The sequence below is a fragment of the Petromyzon marinus genome (genome assembly GCF_048934315.1).
Source record: "Petromyzon marinus isolate PM22_M1 ecotype Great Lakes invasive population chromosome 80 unlocalized genomic scaffold, UKy_Petmar_22M1.pri1.0 chr80_unloc.5, whole genome shotgun sequence".
Lineage (NCBI taxonomy): Eukaryota > Metazoa > Chordata > Hyperoartia > Petromyzontiformes > Petromyzontidae > Petromyzon > Petromyzon marinus.
Genome location: NW_027422633.1, coordinates 50,001 through 65,000, shown reverse-complemented (window position 1 = coordinate 65,000; position 15,000 = coordinate 50,001). Strand labels below are relative to the sequence as shown.

General features: G+C 53.0%; 2 protein-coding genes across 2 annotated transcripts in view; both read right to left on the bottom strand.

The window, feature by feature from the left end:
- The window catches only part of LOC116936966 (otogelin-like protein), a 68,847-nt gene extending 59,061 nt beyond the window's left edge, over positions 1 to 9,786 (bottom strand). Inside the window, exons 1-3 of the mRNA XM_076058952.1 lie at positions 9,289 to 9,786; positions 5,047 to 5,296; positions 1,050 to 1,124 (exon numbers count right to left, since the gene is read on the bottom strand). Of these exons, the coding sequence (XP_075915067.1) occupies positions 1,050 to 1,124; positions 5,047 to 5,276 (305 nt within the window). The 5' untranslated portion in view covers positions 5,277 to 5,296; positions 9,289 to 9,786. The remainder of the gene's footprint in view (positions 1 to 1,049; positions 1,125 to 5,046; positions 5,297 to 9,288) is intronic.
- Positions 8,554 to 15,000, bottom strand: part of LOC142908381 (otogelin-like) — a 28,343-nt gene continuing 21,896 nt past the window's right edge. The window contains exons 7-8 of the mRNA XM_076058953.1: positions 9,289 to 9,507; positions 8,554 to 8,924 (exon numbers count right to left, since the gene is read on the bottom strand). Of these exons, the coding sequence (XP_075915068.1) occupies positions 8,554 to 8,924; positions 9,289 to 9,507 (590 nt within the window). The remainder of the gene's footprint in view (positions 8,925 to 9,288; positions 9,508 to 15,000) is intronic.

Below are 15,000 nucleotides of genomic sequence, written 5' to 3'. Positions count from 1 at the left end.
TGAGTGGGTGGGTGAGTGGGTGGGTGGGTGAGTGGGTGGGTGGGTGAGTGGGTGAGTGGGTGAGTGAGTGAGTGGGTGAGTGGGTGGGTGAGTGAGTGAGTGGGTGAGTGAGTGGGTGGGTGAGTGGGTGGGTGAGTGAGTGAGTGGGTGAGTGAGTGAGTGAGTGGGTGAGTGGGTGGGTGAGTGGGTGGGTGGGTGAGTGGGTGGGTGGGTGAGTGGGTGAGTGGGTGAGTGAGTGAGTGGGTGAGTGGGTGGGTGGGTGGGTGAGTGAGTGGGTGGGTGAGTGGGTGGGTGAGTGAGTGGGTGGGTGGGTGGGTGAGTGAGTGGGTGGGTGGGTGAGTGAGTGGGTGGGTGAGTGGGTGAGTGGGTGGGTGAGTGGGTGTGTGAGTGTGTGGGTGAGTGAGTGAGTGAGTGGGTGAGTGAGTGGCTGGTTGAGTGAGTGAGTGGGTGAATGGGTGAGTGGGTGGATGAGTGAGTGAGTGAGTGGGTGAGTGAGTGGGTGAGTGAGTGGATGAGTGAGTGAGTGAGTGTGTGAGTGAGTGTGTGGGTGAGTGGGTGGGTGGGTGAGTGAGTGGATGAGTGAGTGAGTGAGTGTGTGAGTGAGTGTGTGGGTGAGTGAGTGGGTGGGTGGGTGGGTGAGTGAGTGGGTGAGTGAGTGGATGAGTGAGCGAGTGTGTGAGTGAGTGTGTGGGTGAGTGGGTGGGTGGGTGAGTGAGTGGATGAGTGAGTGAGTGAGTGTGTGAGTGAGTGTGTGGGTGAGTGAGTGGGTGGGTGGGTGGGTGAGTGAGTGGGTGGATGAGTGAGTGAGTGGGTGGGTGAGTGTGTGAGTGAGTGGGTGGGTGAGTGAGTGAGTGGGTGAATGGGTGAGTGAGTGAGTGGGTGAGTGAGTGGGTGAGTGGGTGGGTGGGTGAGTGGGTGGGTGAGTGGGTGAGTGGGTGGGTGAGTGGGTGAGTATGTGGGTGGGTGAGTGAGTGTGTGGCTGAGTGTGCTGCTAACCAAGTCACCACCCGGTAACCGGTTACCGGTTACCGCTGGCGACATAACCGTACCAGGGCCCTGTGGGCGTGGCTACGAGGTCACCGGGCTCATAGTCCTCACCCAGGTGGTAGCACGGACAGTCGGACCTTGAGAGACCGGGAGAGAGACGGGGTGAGTGAGTGAGTGGGTGGGTGAGTGAGTGGGTGAGTGAGTGGGTGAGTGGGTGGGTGAGTGGGTGGGTGATTAGATGGGTGAGTAGGTGGGTGAGTGATTAGGTGGGTGAGTAGGTGGATGAGTAGGTGGGTGAGTGGGTGGATGAGTGGGTGAGTAGGTGGGTGAGTAGGTGGGTGAGTGGGTGGGTGAGTGGGTGGGTGAGTGGGTGGGTGGGTGAGTGGTTCAATGAGTGGGTGAGTGGGTGAGTGGATGGGTGGATATGAGAGTGAGTGGGTGAGTGGGTGAGTGGATGACTGAGTGGGTGAGTGGGTGGGTGAGTAGGTGAGTGAGTTGTTCAATGAATGGGTTAGTGGCTGGGTGAGTGGGTGGGTGATTGGTTGGGTGAGTAGGTGGGTGAGTGGTTCAATGAGTGGTTGAGTGGATGGGTGGGTGGGTGGGTGACTGAGTGGGTGAGTGGGTGGGTGAGTCGGTGGGTGAGTGGGTGGGTGAGTCGGTGGGTGAGTGTTTCAATGCAAGGGTGAGTGGATGGGTGGGTAGGTGAGTGGATGGGTGGGTAGGTGAGTGGGTGGGTTAGTGGGTGACTAAATGGAAAGTTGCAAGCGAGAATTTCATCATCGCGTGCGGCTGGGTTTGGCATCGTCCCCGATTCCTCCTGATGCCGAGGGTAAATGGGCGAGGTTTAGGACTGTGACTCATACAGCTGCGATGGCTGCGTTGGGTACACGGTCCAGACCTCCCCAGAGACCCTGGCTGACAGAGAAGGCTGAAGTACCATCTGTTGAGGAAGTACTGAATGTGATCCAGAGTCTGAGACCAGGAAAGGCAGCGGGCAGGGATGATCTCCCAAGCGAAATGCTGAGGGAGAGTGGTTTTTGTGCACAGACTGCCCTATATGACATCATAACAACAGTCTGGAACACTGGACGGGTTTCGCAGGATTGGAAGGATGCCCTGGTGGTCCCCCGCTTTAAGAAGGGGGACCGCACAGACTGTAACAACTACAGGGGCATCTCACTCCTCAGTGTGCCGGGAAAGGTCCTGGCAAAGATTATTCAGCATCGCCTTGCCAGGCACGCTAAGGAGAGGCTTGTGGAGCCCCAATGCGGTTTCAGGAAAGGGCGGTCCTGCACAGATGCCATATTTTCTGTCCGTCTGCTACAGCAGAGGTGTAGGGAATTCTAACAAGACCTACATCTCTGCTTTATTGACCTGGTCAAGGCCTATGATACCATCAGTAGGCCTGGGCTCTGGGTTGTTCTTCGTGCTTTCGGAGTCCCTGACCCTCTGCTCACGATCATTAAGGACCTTCATGATGGTGAGCGGGCCCGGGTAAAAGTACGTGGCCGGGAGTCAGAGCCATTCATGTTCACCTTGGGGTGCGACAGGGATGTCCTCTGGCTCCCACATTATTTAACATCTATTTTGACCATGTAGTTTGTGAAGCTTTCAGTAGCTGTACCGGAGGAATTTCCATCTCGTACAGATACAATGGGAGGCTGATCGATGCCCGGGTGCAGTCAAGGGATGGCTCCCTATTGCTCAACCATGTTATGTATGCCGATGATTTGGTAATTGGCGCTCACTCAGAGGAGGAGTTGAAGGCGCTGCTGCTGAAACTGGAGCGTGCCACTAAAAGGTGGAGCCTTACCATCAGCCCCACCAAAACTAAGCACCTGCCTGGGTATTTTGTACCATCGGACACTCCACCCCCACAACTCCCAATCGGTGATGGGGCAGTTGTGGAGAGAGTGGAGAGTTTCCTATACCTGGGCAGTGTGCTCATGACCGGCTCCGGGTTTACAGCAGAGGTCTCACTCCGAATCAGTCGAGCGGCAATATATTTTAATCGGTTGCGTAACACTGTGTGGAAGCTACCTGGTCTGTCGCTCCGCACTAAGCTTCAGGTCTTCTCGGCCACGGTCATTCCCTCCCTTCTCTACGCTTGCGAAACGCGGACCCCCCTAATGGAGCATCTTCACCGATTGGAAACATTTAGGCTGGCCTGCCTACAATCCATCCTGGGTTTAACCAGGCTGGATTGTGTGAGGAGCTCACAAATCCTTGAAAGATCTGGGCAAGGTCCCATCGGTGAGCTCCTCCGGCAGGCAAGGGTGCATTGGCTGGGTAATGTAGCCCGCATGCCCAGCCACCGCATGCCGAAACAGCTTTTGTTCGGCCGGATCGAGGGAGCTAAACGGGCGCGGCACGGGCTAGAGAAGAGATGGAGTGATGTGGTACAGGAGGACGTGGAGCTGAGTGGACTTGCCGATGACTGGTACCAGCGGTGTCAAGATCGGCCTCTGTGGAGGAGGAGGCTCGTGAAGGACGCTACTGGGCAGTTGGAGGCAGTCGCCCTCCAACAACAACGGAGGGCGGAGGAGCGACGCTCACAACAACGAGCGGAGCGCCGGGTGGCTAAAGCACAGCAGGTTGGCACAGTAGGGGGCACAGGTGGTGCATCAGCCAGTCATCTCAGTCAGTCGACCCGTGGCACCTGCTGGGTCTGCCCCTTGACCTCCTGCCAGTGGGCATTCGACACTTCACGTGGCCTCAAGGTGCACATGGCCTGGCACAAGCGTCGTGGTGACGTCACCGCCACTTAGTGGCGAATGGCGGTTGTTGTTGTTGTTGAATGAGTGGGTGGGTAGGTGACTGAATGGGTGGGTGTGTGATTGGGTGAATGAGTGAGTGGGTGAGTGGGTAAGTGGATGAGTGAGTAGGTGAGTGGGTAAGTGGATGCGTGAGTGAGTGGGTGAGTGAGTGGGTGAGCGAGTGGTTGGATGGGCGAGTGGGTGGTCAAGTTAACGGGTGAATGGGTAAATGAGTGGGTAAGTGAGTGGGTGAGTGAGTGGGTGAGTGGGTGGGTGAGTGGGTGAGTGATTGAGTAGGTGAGTGGGTGAGCGAGTGGATAAACGGGTGATTGGATGAGTGAGTGGGTGGGTAATTGGGTGAGCGAGTGAGCGAGTGGATGAGTGAGTGAGTGGGTGAGCGAGCAATTGGATGAACGAGTGAATGAGTAAGTGGGTGAGTGAATGAGTCAGTGAGCGAGTGAGCGAGTGAGTGAGCGAGTGGATGAGTGAGTGAGTGAATGAGTGAGTGGGTGAGCGAGCAATTGGATGAACGAGTGATTGAGTGAGTGGGTGAGTGAGTGAATGAGTGAGTGGGTGAGTGAATGAGTCAGTGAGCGAGTGAGCAAGTGAATGAGTGAGTGGATGAGTGAGTGAGTGAGTGGATGAGTGAGTGAGTGAATGAGTGAGTAGATGAGTGAGTGAGCGAGTGGATGAGTGAGTGAGTGAATGAGTCAGTGAGCGAGTGAGTGAGCGAGTGGATGAGTGAGTGAGTGAGTGAATGAGTGAGTGGATGAGTGAATGAGTCAGTGAGCGAGTGAGCGAGTGAGTGAGCGAGTGGATGAGTGAGTGAGTGAATGAGTGAGTGGATGAGTGAGTGAGTGAGTGGATGAGTGAGTGAGTGAATGAGTGAGTGGATGAGTGAGTGAGCGAGTGGATGAGTGAGTGAGTGAATGAGTCAGTGAGCGAGTGAGTGAGCGAGTGGATGAGTGAGTGAGTGAGTGAATGAGTGAGTGGATGAGTGAATGAGTCAGTGAGCGAGTGAGCGAGTGAGTGAGCGAGTGGATGAGTGAGTGAGTGAATGAGTGAGTGGATGAGTGAGTGATTGAATGATTGAGTGAGTGGATGAGTGGATGAGTGAGTGAGTGGATGAGTGGGTGAGTGGGTATGCCGCACACCCCGTGACCCAGGTGAGCGGTGTGAGCGCATCGCTCCCACCACTCACCTGGTGACGCCCACTGCTCACCTGTTGACGCACACCACTCCCACCACTCACCTGGTGACGCCCACTGCTCACCTGTTGACGCACACCACTCCCACCACTCACCTGTTGACGCACACCTGCCGTGCCTCGTGCAGGAAAGTTCCCTGGGGGCAGACGCAGCCCTCGGCGCAGGGCAGCGTGGAGGGGTCACAGGCCCAGGACGAGGACGAGGAGGAGGATGAGGACGAGGATGATGAGGAGGATGATGAGGAGGAGGATGATGAGGAGGAGGAGGCTGACGGAAGTCCCCGGCAGGACGAGAGGCAGGGCGAGGCACAGACGCGGTATTGCATCCCGCCAGGGCAGTGAATGGCTGTAGGGGCGGGGCAGTGGTGGTGGTGACAGGCTAGGTGCACCTCCATGCTTTGTTGTGGTGGTGGTTGCGGTGGTGGTGGTTGCGGTTGTAACTCATCATTATCAGCAGCATCAACGGTGATATCAGTAGCATCACAACGATCGCCACCATCATCGCCACCATCACCACCACCATCACCATCATCACCACCATCACCATCACCACCATCACCACCACCATCACCACCACCATCACAACCACCATCACCATCACCACCATCACCACCATCACCACCATCACCATCACCACCATCACCACCACCATCATCACCATCATCACCATCACCACCATCACCACCATCACTACCACCATCATCATCACCACCATCACCATCATCACCACCACCACCACCATCACTACCAACATCATCACCACCACCATCACCACCATCACTACCACCATCACCATCACCACCATCACCACCATCACCACCACCACCACCATCACCACCATCACCATCACCACCACCATCACCATCACCACCACCACCATCACCACCACCATCACCATCACCACCACCATCACCACCACCACCACCATCACCACCACCACCATCACCATCACCACCACCATCACCACCACCACCACCATCACCACCACCACCATCACCACCACCATCATCACCATCATCACCATCACCACCACCACCATCACTACCACCATCATCACCACCACCATCACCACCATCACTACCACCATCACCATCACCACCATCACCACCACCATCACCACCATCACCACGACCACCACCGCCATCACCATCACCACCACCATCACCACCACCATCACCACCATCACCACCATCACCATCACCACCGCCATCACCATCACCATCATCACCATCACCACCATCACCACCATCACTACCACCATCACCATCACCACCATCACCACCACCATCACCACCATCACCACCACCACCATCACCACCACCATCATCACCATCATCACCATCACCACCATCACCACCATCACTACCACCATCATCATCACCACCATCACCACCATCACCACCACCATCACTACCACCATCATCACCACCACCATCACCACCATCACTACCACCATCACCATCACCACCATCACCACCACCATCACCACCATCACCACCACCACCACCGGCATCACCATCACCACCACCATCACCACCACCATCACCACCATCAACACCACCATCACCACCGCCATCACCATCACCACCACCATCACCACCACCATCACCACCATCATCACCACCATCATCACCATCACCGCCACCATCGGATTTCTCCTCCAGGATAAATAAGATTATTATTCTGATGATTCTTTAACGTAGAGAGTGGAGATGCAGGAGGAGGTCACGTGACAGACCCAGCAGGTGCCGTGGGTTGACTGCTGTGCCAGGCTAGGTGCATGTGGAGGAGGTCACGTGACAGACCCAGCAGGTGCCGTGGGTTGACTGCTGTGCCAGGCTAGGTGCAGGAGGAGGTGACGTGACAGACCCAGCAGGTGCCACGGGTTGTACTGCTGTGCCAGGCTAGGTGCATGAGGAGGTCACGTGACAGACCCTGTAGGTGCCGTGGGTTGACTGCTGTGCCAGGCTAGGTGCAGGAGATCACGTGACAGACCCAGCAGGGGCCATGGGTTGTACTGCTGTGCCAGGCTAGGTGCAGGAGGCGGTCACGTGACAGATCCAGGAGGTGACACGGGTTGACTGCTATGCCAGGCTAGGTGCATGAGGAGGAGGAGGTCACGTGACAGAGGCGCTCTCTCCCTCTCTCACACACTCCCTCACTTTCCCACGCCTTCCGTCACTGTTGCCGATTGTAATGCTCTCCGCCTTTCATCCATCATCATCACTCGCCCCATGCCTCCCCCTCGCTGCATCTCCTTTCATCTCCTGTCACCTCCTCCTCCTCTCTTCTCACCCCACACCCTGTCCACGGCTCCGCTATTTATTGCACCCTTCACTCTCTCTCCCTTATCTCTCTCCCTTATCTCTCTCCTACCCCTCCCCTACCTCTCCCCTACCCCTCGCCTACCCCTCCCCTACCTCTCTCTCCCTTATCTCTCTCTCCCCTATCTCTCTCCCCTACCTCTCTCTCCCTTATCTCTCTCCCCTACCTCTCTCTCTCCCCCTTATCTCTCTGTCCCCTATCTCTCTCCCTTACCTCTCTCCCCTACCCTCCCCTAATCTCTCCCCTATCCCTCTCTCTCCTAACCTCTCCCCTACCTCTCTCTCCCTTATCTATCTCCCTTATCTCTCTCCTACCTCTCCCCTACCTCTCTCTCCCTTATCTCTCCCCTACCTCTCTTTCCTACCTCTCTCTCTCTCTCCCTTATCTATCTCCCTTATCTCTCTCCGTTATCTCTCTCCTACCTCTCTCTCCCTTATCTCTCCCCTATCTCTCTCTCCTACGTCTCTCTCCCTTACCTCTCCCCTATCTTTATCCCCTACCTCTCTCTCCCTTATCTCTCTCTCCCCTACCCTCCCCTAATCTCTCCCATATCCCTCTCTCTCTTACCTCTCCCCTACCTCTCTCCCTTATCTATCTCCCCTATCTCTCTCCTACCTCTCTCTCCCTTATCTCTCCCCTATCTCTCTCTCCTACCTCTCTCTCCCTTATCTCTCTCCCTTACCTCTCCCCTATCTCTATCCCCTACCTCTCTCTCCCTTATCTCTCTCTCCCCTACCCTCCCCTAATCTCTCCCCTATCCCTCTCTCTCTCCTACCTCTCCCCTACCTCTCTCTCCCCTATCTCTCTCCCCTATCTCTCTCTCCTACCTCTCTCTCCCTTATCTCTCTTTCCTACCTCTCCCCTACCTCTCTCTCCCCTATCTCTCTCTCCCCTATCTCTCTCTCCTACCTCTCTCTCCCTTATCTCTCTCTCCTACCCCTCTCCTACCTCTCTCTCCCCTATCTCTCTCTCCCCTATCTCTCTCTCCTACCTCTCTCTCCCCTACCTCTCTCTCCCCTACCTCTCTCTCCTACCTCTCTCTCACTTATCTCTCTCTCCTACCCTTCTCCTACCTCTCTCTCCCTTATCTCTCTCTCCCCTACCCTCCACTAATCTCTCCCCTATCCCTCTCTCTCCTACCTCTCACCTATCTCTCCCTTATCTCTCCTCTATCTCTCTCTCCTACCTCTCTCTCCCTTATCTCTCTCCCTTATCTCTCTCTCCTACCTACCCTTCTCATGCCTCTCGCCTACCTCTCTCTAATTGGGCTCTCCTCTCTCACTGCACTCCTTGACGTGGACACTGAGGACGAGTAGGCCCGAGAGCCTGCGGTAGGCCCGAGAGCCTGTGGTAGGCCCGAGAGCCTGCGGTAGGGCCGAGAGCCTGGGGTAGGCCCGAGAGCCTGCGGTAGGCCTGTGAGCCTGCGGTAGCCCCGAGAGCCTGCGGTAGAACCGAGAGCCTAGGGTAGGCCCGAGAGCCTAGGGTGGGCCCGAGAGCCTGCGGTAGACCCGTGAGCCTGGGGTAGGCCCGTGAGCCTGGGGTAGGCCCGAGAGCCTGTGGTAGGCCCGAGAGCCTGGGGTAAGCCCGAGAGCCTGGGGTAGCCCCGAGAGCCTGCGTTAGGCCCGAGACCTTGCGGTAGGCCCGAGAGCCTGTGTTAGGCCCGAGAGCCTGGGGTAGGCCCGAGAGCCTGCGTTAGGCCCGTGAGCCTGCGTTAGGCCGAGAGTCAGCGGTAGGCCCGTGAGCCTGCGGTAGCCCCGGTGAGCCTGCGGTAGGCCCGTGAGCCTGCGTTAGGCCCGTGAGCCTGCGTTAGGCCCGTGAGCCTGTGTTAGCTCCGGTGAGCCTGCGTTAGGCCCGTGAGCCTGTGTTAGCTCCGGTGAGCCTGGGGTAGGCCCGTGAGCCTGTGTTAGCTTCGGCGGTGAGCCTGCGGTAGGCCTGAGAGCCTGCGGTTAGGCCCGAGACTACTCCATTCCCATCTCCCCGAAAACCTCCTTTTCCCTCTCCCCTGTCTCTCACCGCAGTCCTTGACGTGGGCCCTGAAGTCGAGCAGCAGGCCCGTGAGCCTGCGGCAGGCCCGGGCGTAGTCGGCGATGACGCGGCAGAGGCAGGGCAGGCCGCAGCGGCAGGCGTCGCCGCGGCACCGCGAGAAGAACTCGGCGGGGGCCACGGAGGGGCGGCACGCGGCGAAGACGGTTCCCGCGGTGAGCACGGAGCAGCGCTCCGCCGCGAACACGGCTGCAGCGGTGGAGAGAGATGGAGGGGGAGAGATGAGACGGTGGGAAGGGCTGTGTGCAGGTGCAGCACTAGTCGTAGTTATTAAACAAAGAGAGATTGATGAGACTGTGGGAAGGGCTGTGTGCAGGTGCAGCACTAGTCGTAGTTATTAAACAGAGAGAGATTGATGAGACTGTGGGAAGGGCTGTGTGCAGGTGCACCACTAGTCGTAGTTATTAAACAAAGAGAGAGAGAGATTGATGAGACTGTGGGAAGGGCTATGTGCAGGTGCAGCACTAGTCGTAGTTATTAAACAAAGAGAGATTGATGAGACGGTGGGAAGGGCTGTGTGCAGGTGCAGCACTAGTCGTAGTTATTAAACAAAGAGAGAGAGATTGATGAGACTGTGGGAAGGGCTGTGTGCAGGTGCAGCACTAGTCGTAGTTATTAAACAAAGAGAGAGAGATTGATGAGACTGTGGGAAGGGCTGTGTGCAGGTGCAGCACTAGTCGTAGTTATTAAACAAAGAGAGAGATTGATGAGACTGTGGGAGGGGCTGTGTGCAGGTGCAGCACTAATCGTAGTTATTAAACAAAGAGAGAGAGATTGATGAGACCGTGGGAAGGGCTGTGTGCAGGTGCAGCACTAGTCGTAGTTATTAAACAAAGAGAGGGAGATTGATGAGACCGTGGGAAGGGCTGTGTGCAGGTGCAGCACTAGTCGTAGTTATTAAACAAAGAGAGAGAGATTGATGAGACTGTGGTAGGGCTGTGTGCATGTGCAGCACTAGTTGTAGTTATTAAACAAAGAGAGAGATTGATGAGACTGTGTGCAGGTGCAGCACTAGTCGTAGTTATTAAACAAAGAGAGAGATTGATGAGACTGTGGTGAGGGCTGTGTGCAGGTGCAGCACTAGTCGTAGTTATTAAACAAAGAGAGAGATTGATGAGACTGTGGGAAGGGCTGTGTGCAGGTGCACCACTAGTCGTAGTTATTAAACAAAGAGAGAGAGATTGATGAGACTGTGGTGAGTGCTGTGTGCAGGTGCAGCACTAGTCGTAGTTATTAAACAGAGAGAGAGAGAGATTGATGAGACTGTGGTGAGGGCTGTGTGCAGGTGCAGCACTAGTTGTAGTTATTAAACAAAGAGAGAGATTGATGAGACTGTGGGAAGGGCTGTGTGCAGGTGCAGCACTAGTCGTAGTTATTAAACAAAGAGAGAGAGATTGATGAGACTGTGGTGAGGGCTGTGTGCAGGTGCAGCACTAGTCGTAGTTATTAAACAAAGAGAGAGATTGATGAGACTGTGGTGAGGGCTGTGTGCAGGTGTAGCACTAGTCATAGTTATTAAACAAAGAGAGAGAGATTGATGAAACTGTGGGAAGGGCTGAGTGCAGGTGCAGCACTAGTCGTAGTTATTAAACAGAGAGAGAGAGAGATTGATGAGACTGTGGTGAGGGCTGTGTGCAGGTGCAGCACTAGTTGTAGTTATTAAACAAAGAGAGAGATTGATGAGACTGTGGGAAGGGCTGTGTGCAGGTGCAGCACTAGTCGTAGTTATTAAACAAAGAGAGAGATTGATGAGACTGTGGGAAGGGCTGAGTGCAGGTGCAGCACTAGTCGTAGTTATTAAACAAAGAGAGAGATTGATGAGACTGTGGTGAGGGCTGTGTGCAGGTGCAGCACTAGTCGTAGTTATTAAACAAAGAGAGAGAGATTGATGAGACTGTGGGAAGGGCTGTGTGCAGATGCAGCACTAGTCGTAGTTATTAAACAAAGAGAGAGATTGATGAGACTGTGGGAAGGGCTGTGTGCAGATGCAGCACTAGTCGTAGTTATTAAACAAAGAGAGAGAGATTGATGAGACCGTGGTAAGGGCTGTGTGCAGGTGCAGCACTAGTTGTAGTTATTAAACAAAGAGAGAGATTGATGAGACTGTGGTAAGGGCTGTGTGCAGGTGCAGCACTAGTTGTAGTTATTAAACAAAGAGAGAGAGAGAGATTGATGAGACTGTGGGAAGGGCTGTGTGCAGGTGCAGCACTAGTAGTAGTTATTAAACAAAGAGAGAGAGATTGATGAGACTGTTGGAAGGGCTGTGTGCAGGTGCAGCACTAGTCGTAGTTATTAAACAAAGAGAGAGATTGATGAGACTGTGGTGAGGGCTGTGTGCAGGTGCAGCACTAGTCGTAGTTATTAAACAAAGAGAGAGATTGATGAGACTGTGGTAGGGCTGTGTGCAGGTGCAGCACTAGTCGTAGTTATTAAACAAAGAGAGAGAGAGATTGATAAGACTGTGGGAAGGGCTGTGTGCAGGTGCAGCAATAGTCGTAGTTATTAAACAAAGAGAGAGATTGATGAGACTGTGGGAAGGGCTATGTGCAGGTGCAGCACTAGTTGTAGTTATTAAACAAAGAGAGAGAGATTGATGAGACTGTGGTGAGGGCTGTGTGCAGGTGCAGCACTAGTTGTAGTTATTAAACAAAGAGAGAGAGATTGATGAGACTGTGGGAAGGGCTGTGTGCAGGTGCAGCACTAGTCGTAGTTATTAAACAAAGAGAGAGAGATTGATGAGACTGTGGGAAGGGCTGTGTGCAGGTGCAGCACTAGTCGTAGTTATTAAACAAAGAGAGAGAGATTGATGAGACTGTGTGCAGGTGCAGCACTAGTTGTAGTTATTAAACAAAGAGAGAGATTGATGAGACCGTGGGAAGGGCTGTGTGCAGGTGCAGCACTAGTCGTAGTTATTAAACAAAGAGAGAGATTGATGAGACTGTGGGAAGGGCTGAGTGCAGGTGCAGCACTAGTCGTAGTTATTAAACAAAGAGAGAGAGATTGATGAGACTGTGGGAAGGGCTGTGTGCATGTGCAGCACTAGTCGTAGTTATTAAACAAAGAGAGAGATTGATGAGACTGTGGTGAGGGCTGTGTGCAGGTGCAGCACTAGTCGTAGTTATTAAACAAAGAGAGAGAGAGATTGATGAGACTGTGGTAAGGGCTGTGTGCAGGTGCAGCACTAGTCGTAGTTATTAAACAAAGAGAGAGATTGATGAGACTGTGGTGAGGGCTGTGTGCAGGTGCAGCACTAGTCGTAGTTATTAAACAAAGAGAGAGATTGATGAGACTGTGTGCAGGTGCAGCACTAGTCGTAGTTATTAAACAAAGAGAGAGATTGATGAGACTGGTGAGGGCTGTGTGCAGGTGCAGCACTAGTCGTAGTTATTAAACAAAGAGAGAGAGAGATTGATGAGACTGTGGTGAGGGCTGTGTGCAGGTGCAGCACTACTCGTAGTTATTAAACAAAGAGAGAGAGAGATTGATGAGACTGTGGTGAGGGCTGTGTGCAGGTGCAGCACTACTCGTAGTTATTAAACAAAGAGAGAGAGAGATTGATGAGACTGTGGGAAGGGCTGTGTGCAGGTGCAGCACTAGTCGTAGTTATTAAACAAAGAGAGAGAGATTGATGAGACTGTGGTGAGGGCTGTGTGCAGGTGCAGCACTATTCGTAGTTATTAAACAAAGAGAGAGAGATTGATGAGACTGTGGTGAGGGCTGTGTGCAGGTACGGCACTAATCGTAGTTATTAAACAAAGAGAGAGAGATTGATGAGACTGTGTGCAGGTGCAGCACTAGTCGTAGTTATTAAACAAAGAGAGAGAGATTGATGAGACTGTGGTGAGGGCTGTGTGCAGGTGCAGCACTAGTCGTAGTTATTAAACAAAGAGAGAGATTGATGAGACTGTGGGAAGGGCTGTATGCAGGTGCAGCACTAGTCGTAGTTATTAAACAAAGAGAGAGAGAGATTGATGAGACTGTGGTGAGGGCTGTGTGCAGGTGCAGCACTAGTCGTAGTTATTAAACAAAGAGAGAGAGATTGATGAGACCGTGGTGAGGGCTGTGTGCAGGTGCAGCACTAGTCGTAGTTATTAAACAAAGAGAGAGAGATTGATGAGACCGTGGTAAGGGCTGTGTGCAGGTGCAGCACTAGTCGTAGTTATTAAACAAAGAGAGAGAGATTGATGAGACTGTGTGCAGGTGCAGCACTAGTTGTAGTTATTAAACAAAGAGAGAGAGATTGATGAGACTGTGTGCAGGTGCAGCACTAGTCGTAGTTATTAAATAAAGAGAGAGAGATTGATGAGACGGTGGGAAGGGCTGTGTGCAGGTGCAGCACTAGTCGTAGTTATTAAACAAAGAGAGAGATTGATGAGACTGTGGTGAGGGCTGAGTGCAGGTGCAGCACTAGTCGTAGTTATTAAACAAAAAGAGAGATTGATGAGACTGTGGTGAGGGCTGAGTGCAGGTGCAGCACTAGTCGTAGTTATTAAACAAAGAGAGAGAGATTGATGAGACCGTGGTGAGGGCTGTGTGCAGGTGCAGCACTAGTCGTAGTTATTAAACAAAGAGAGAGAGATTGATGAGACCGTGGTAAGGGCTGTGTGCAGGTGCAGCACTAGTTGTAGTTATTAAACAAAGAGAGAGAGAGATTGATGAGACTGTGGTGAGGGCTGTGTGCAGGTGCAGCACTAGTCGTAGTTATTAAACAAAGAGAGAGAGAGAGATTGATGAGACTGTGGTAAGGGCTGTGTGCAGGTGCAGCACTAGTCGTAGTTATTAAACAAAGAGAGAGATTGATGAGACTGTGGTGAGGGCTGTGTGCAGGTGCAGCACTAGTCGTAGTTATTAAACAAAGAGAGAGATTGATGAGACTGTGGTGAGGGCTGTGTGCAGGTGCAGCACTAGTCGTAGTTATTAAACAAAGAGAGAGAGATTGATGAGACCGTGGGAAGGGCTGGGTTCCGGTGCAGCACTAGTCGTAGTTATTAAACAAAGAGAGAGATTGATGAGACTGTGGTGAGGGCTGTATGCAGGTGCAGCACTAGTTGTAGTTATTAAACAAAGAGAGAGAGATTGATGAGACCGTGGGAAGGGCTGGGTTCCGGTGCAGCACTAGTCGTAGTTATTAAACAAAGAGAGAGATTGATGAGACTGTGGTGAGGGCTGTATGCAGGTGCAGCACTAGTTGTAGTTATTAAACAAAGAGAGTGAGCGAGAGAGAGCGAAATGGAGTAGGAAGAGATGGGGACAGAGAGAGAGAGAGAGAGGGGGTAGGGAGAGAGGGAGAGGTCCCATAATGTAAATGCTCACCCCGAGCCCTCAATAACTCTGATGGAGCGCTGTTGTTGAGTTGTACGCCTTTTGGCGTCTTCTGGTCCAACACCAATGGAGACTAAAGGGCTCTAAGAAAAGCCGTCTCTGGTGTGGACCAATCAAATTCAAGGACAGTGCCAATATTATTATTATCAGAGTTGTCTCTTTTTGTTTGCATTTTGACTGCTTGTGTTGTGGTTATTGTTGTGGTTATTGTTGTGGTTATTGTTGTGGTTATTGTTGTGGTTATTGTTGTGGTTATTGTTGTGGTTATTGTTGTGGTTATTGTTGTGGTTATTGTCGTGGTTATTGTCGTGGTTATTGTCGTGGTTATTGTTGTGGTTATTGTTGTGGTTATTGTTGTGG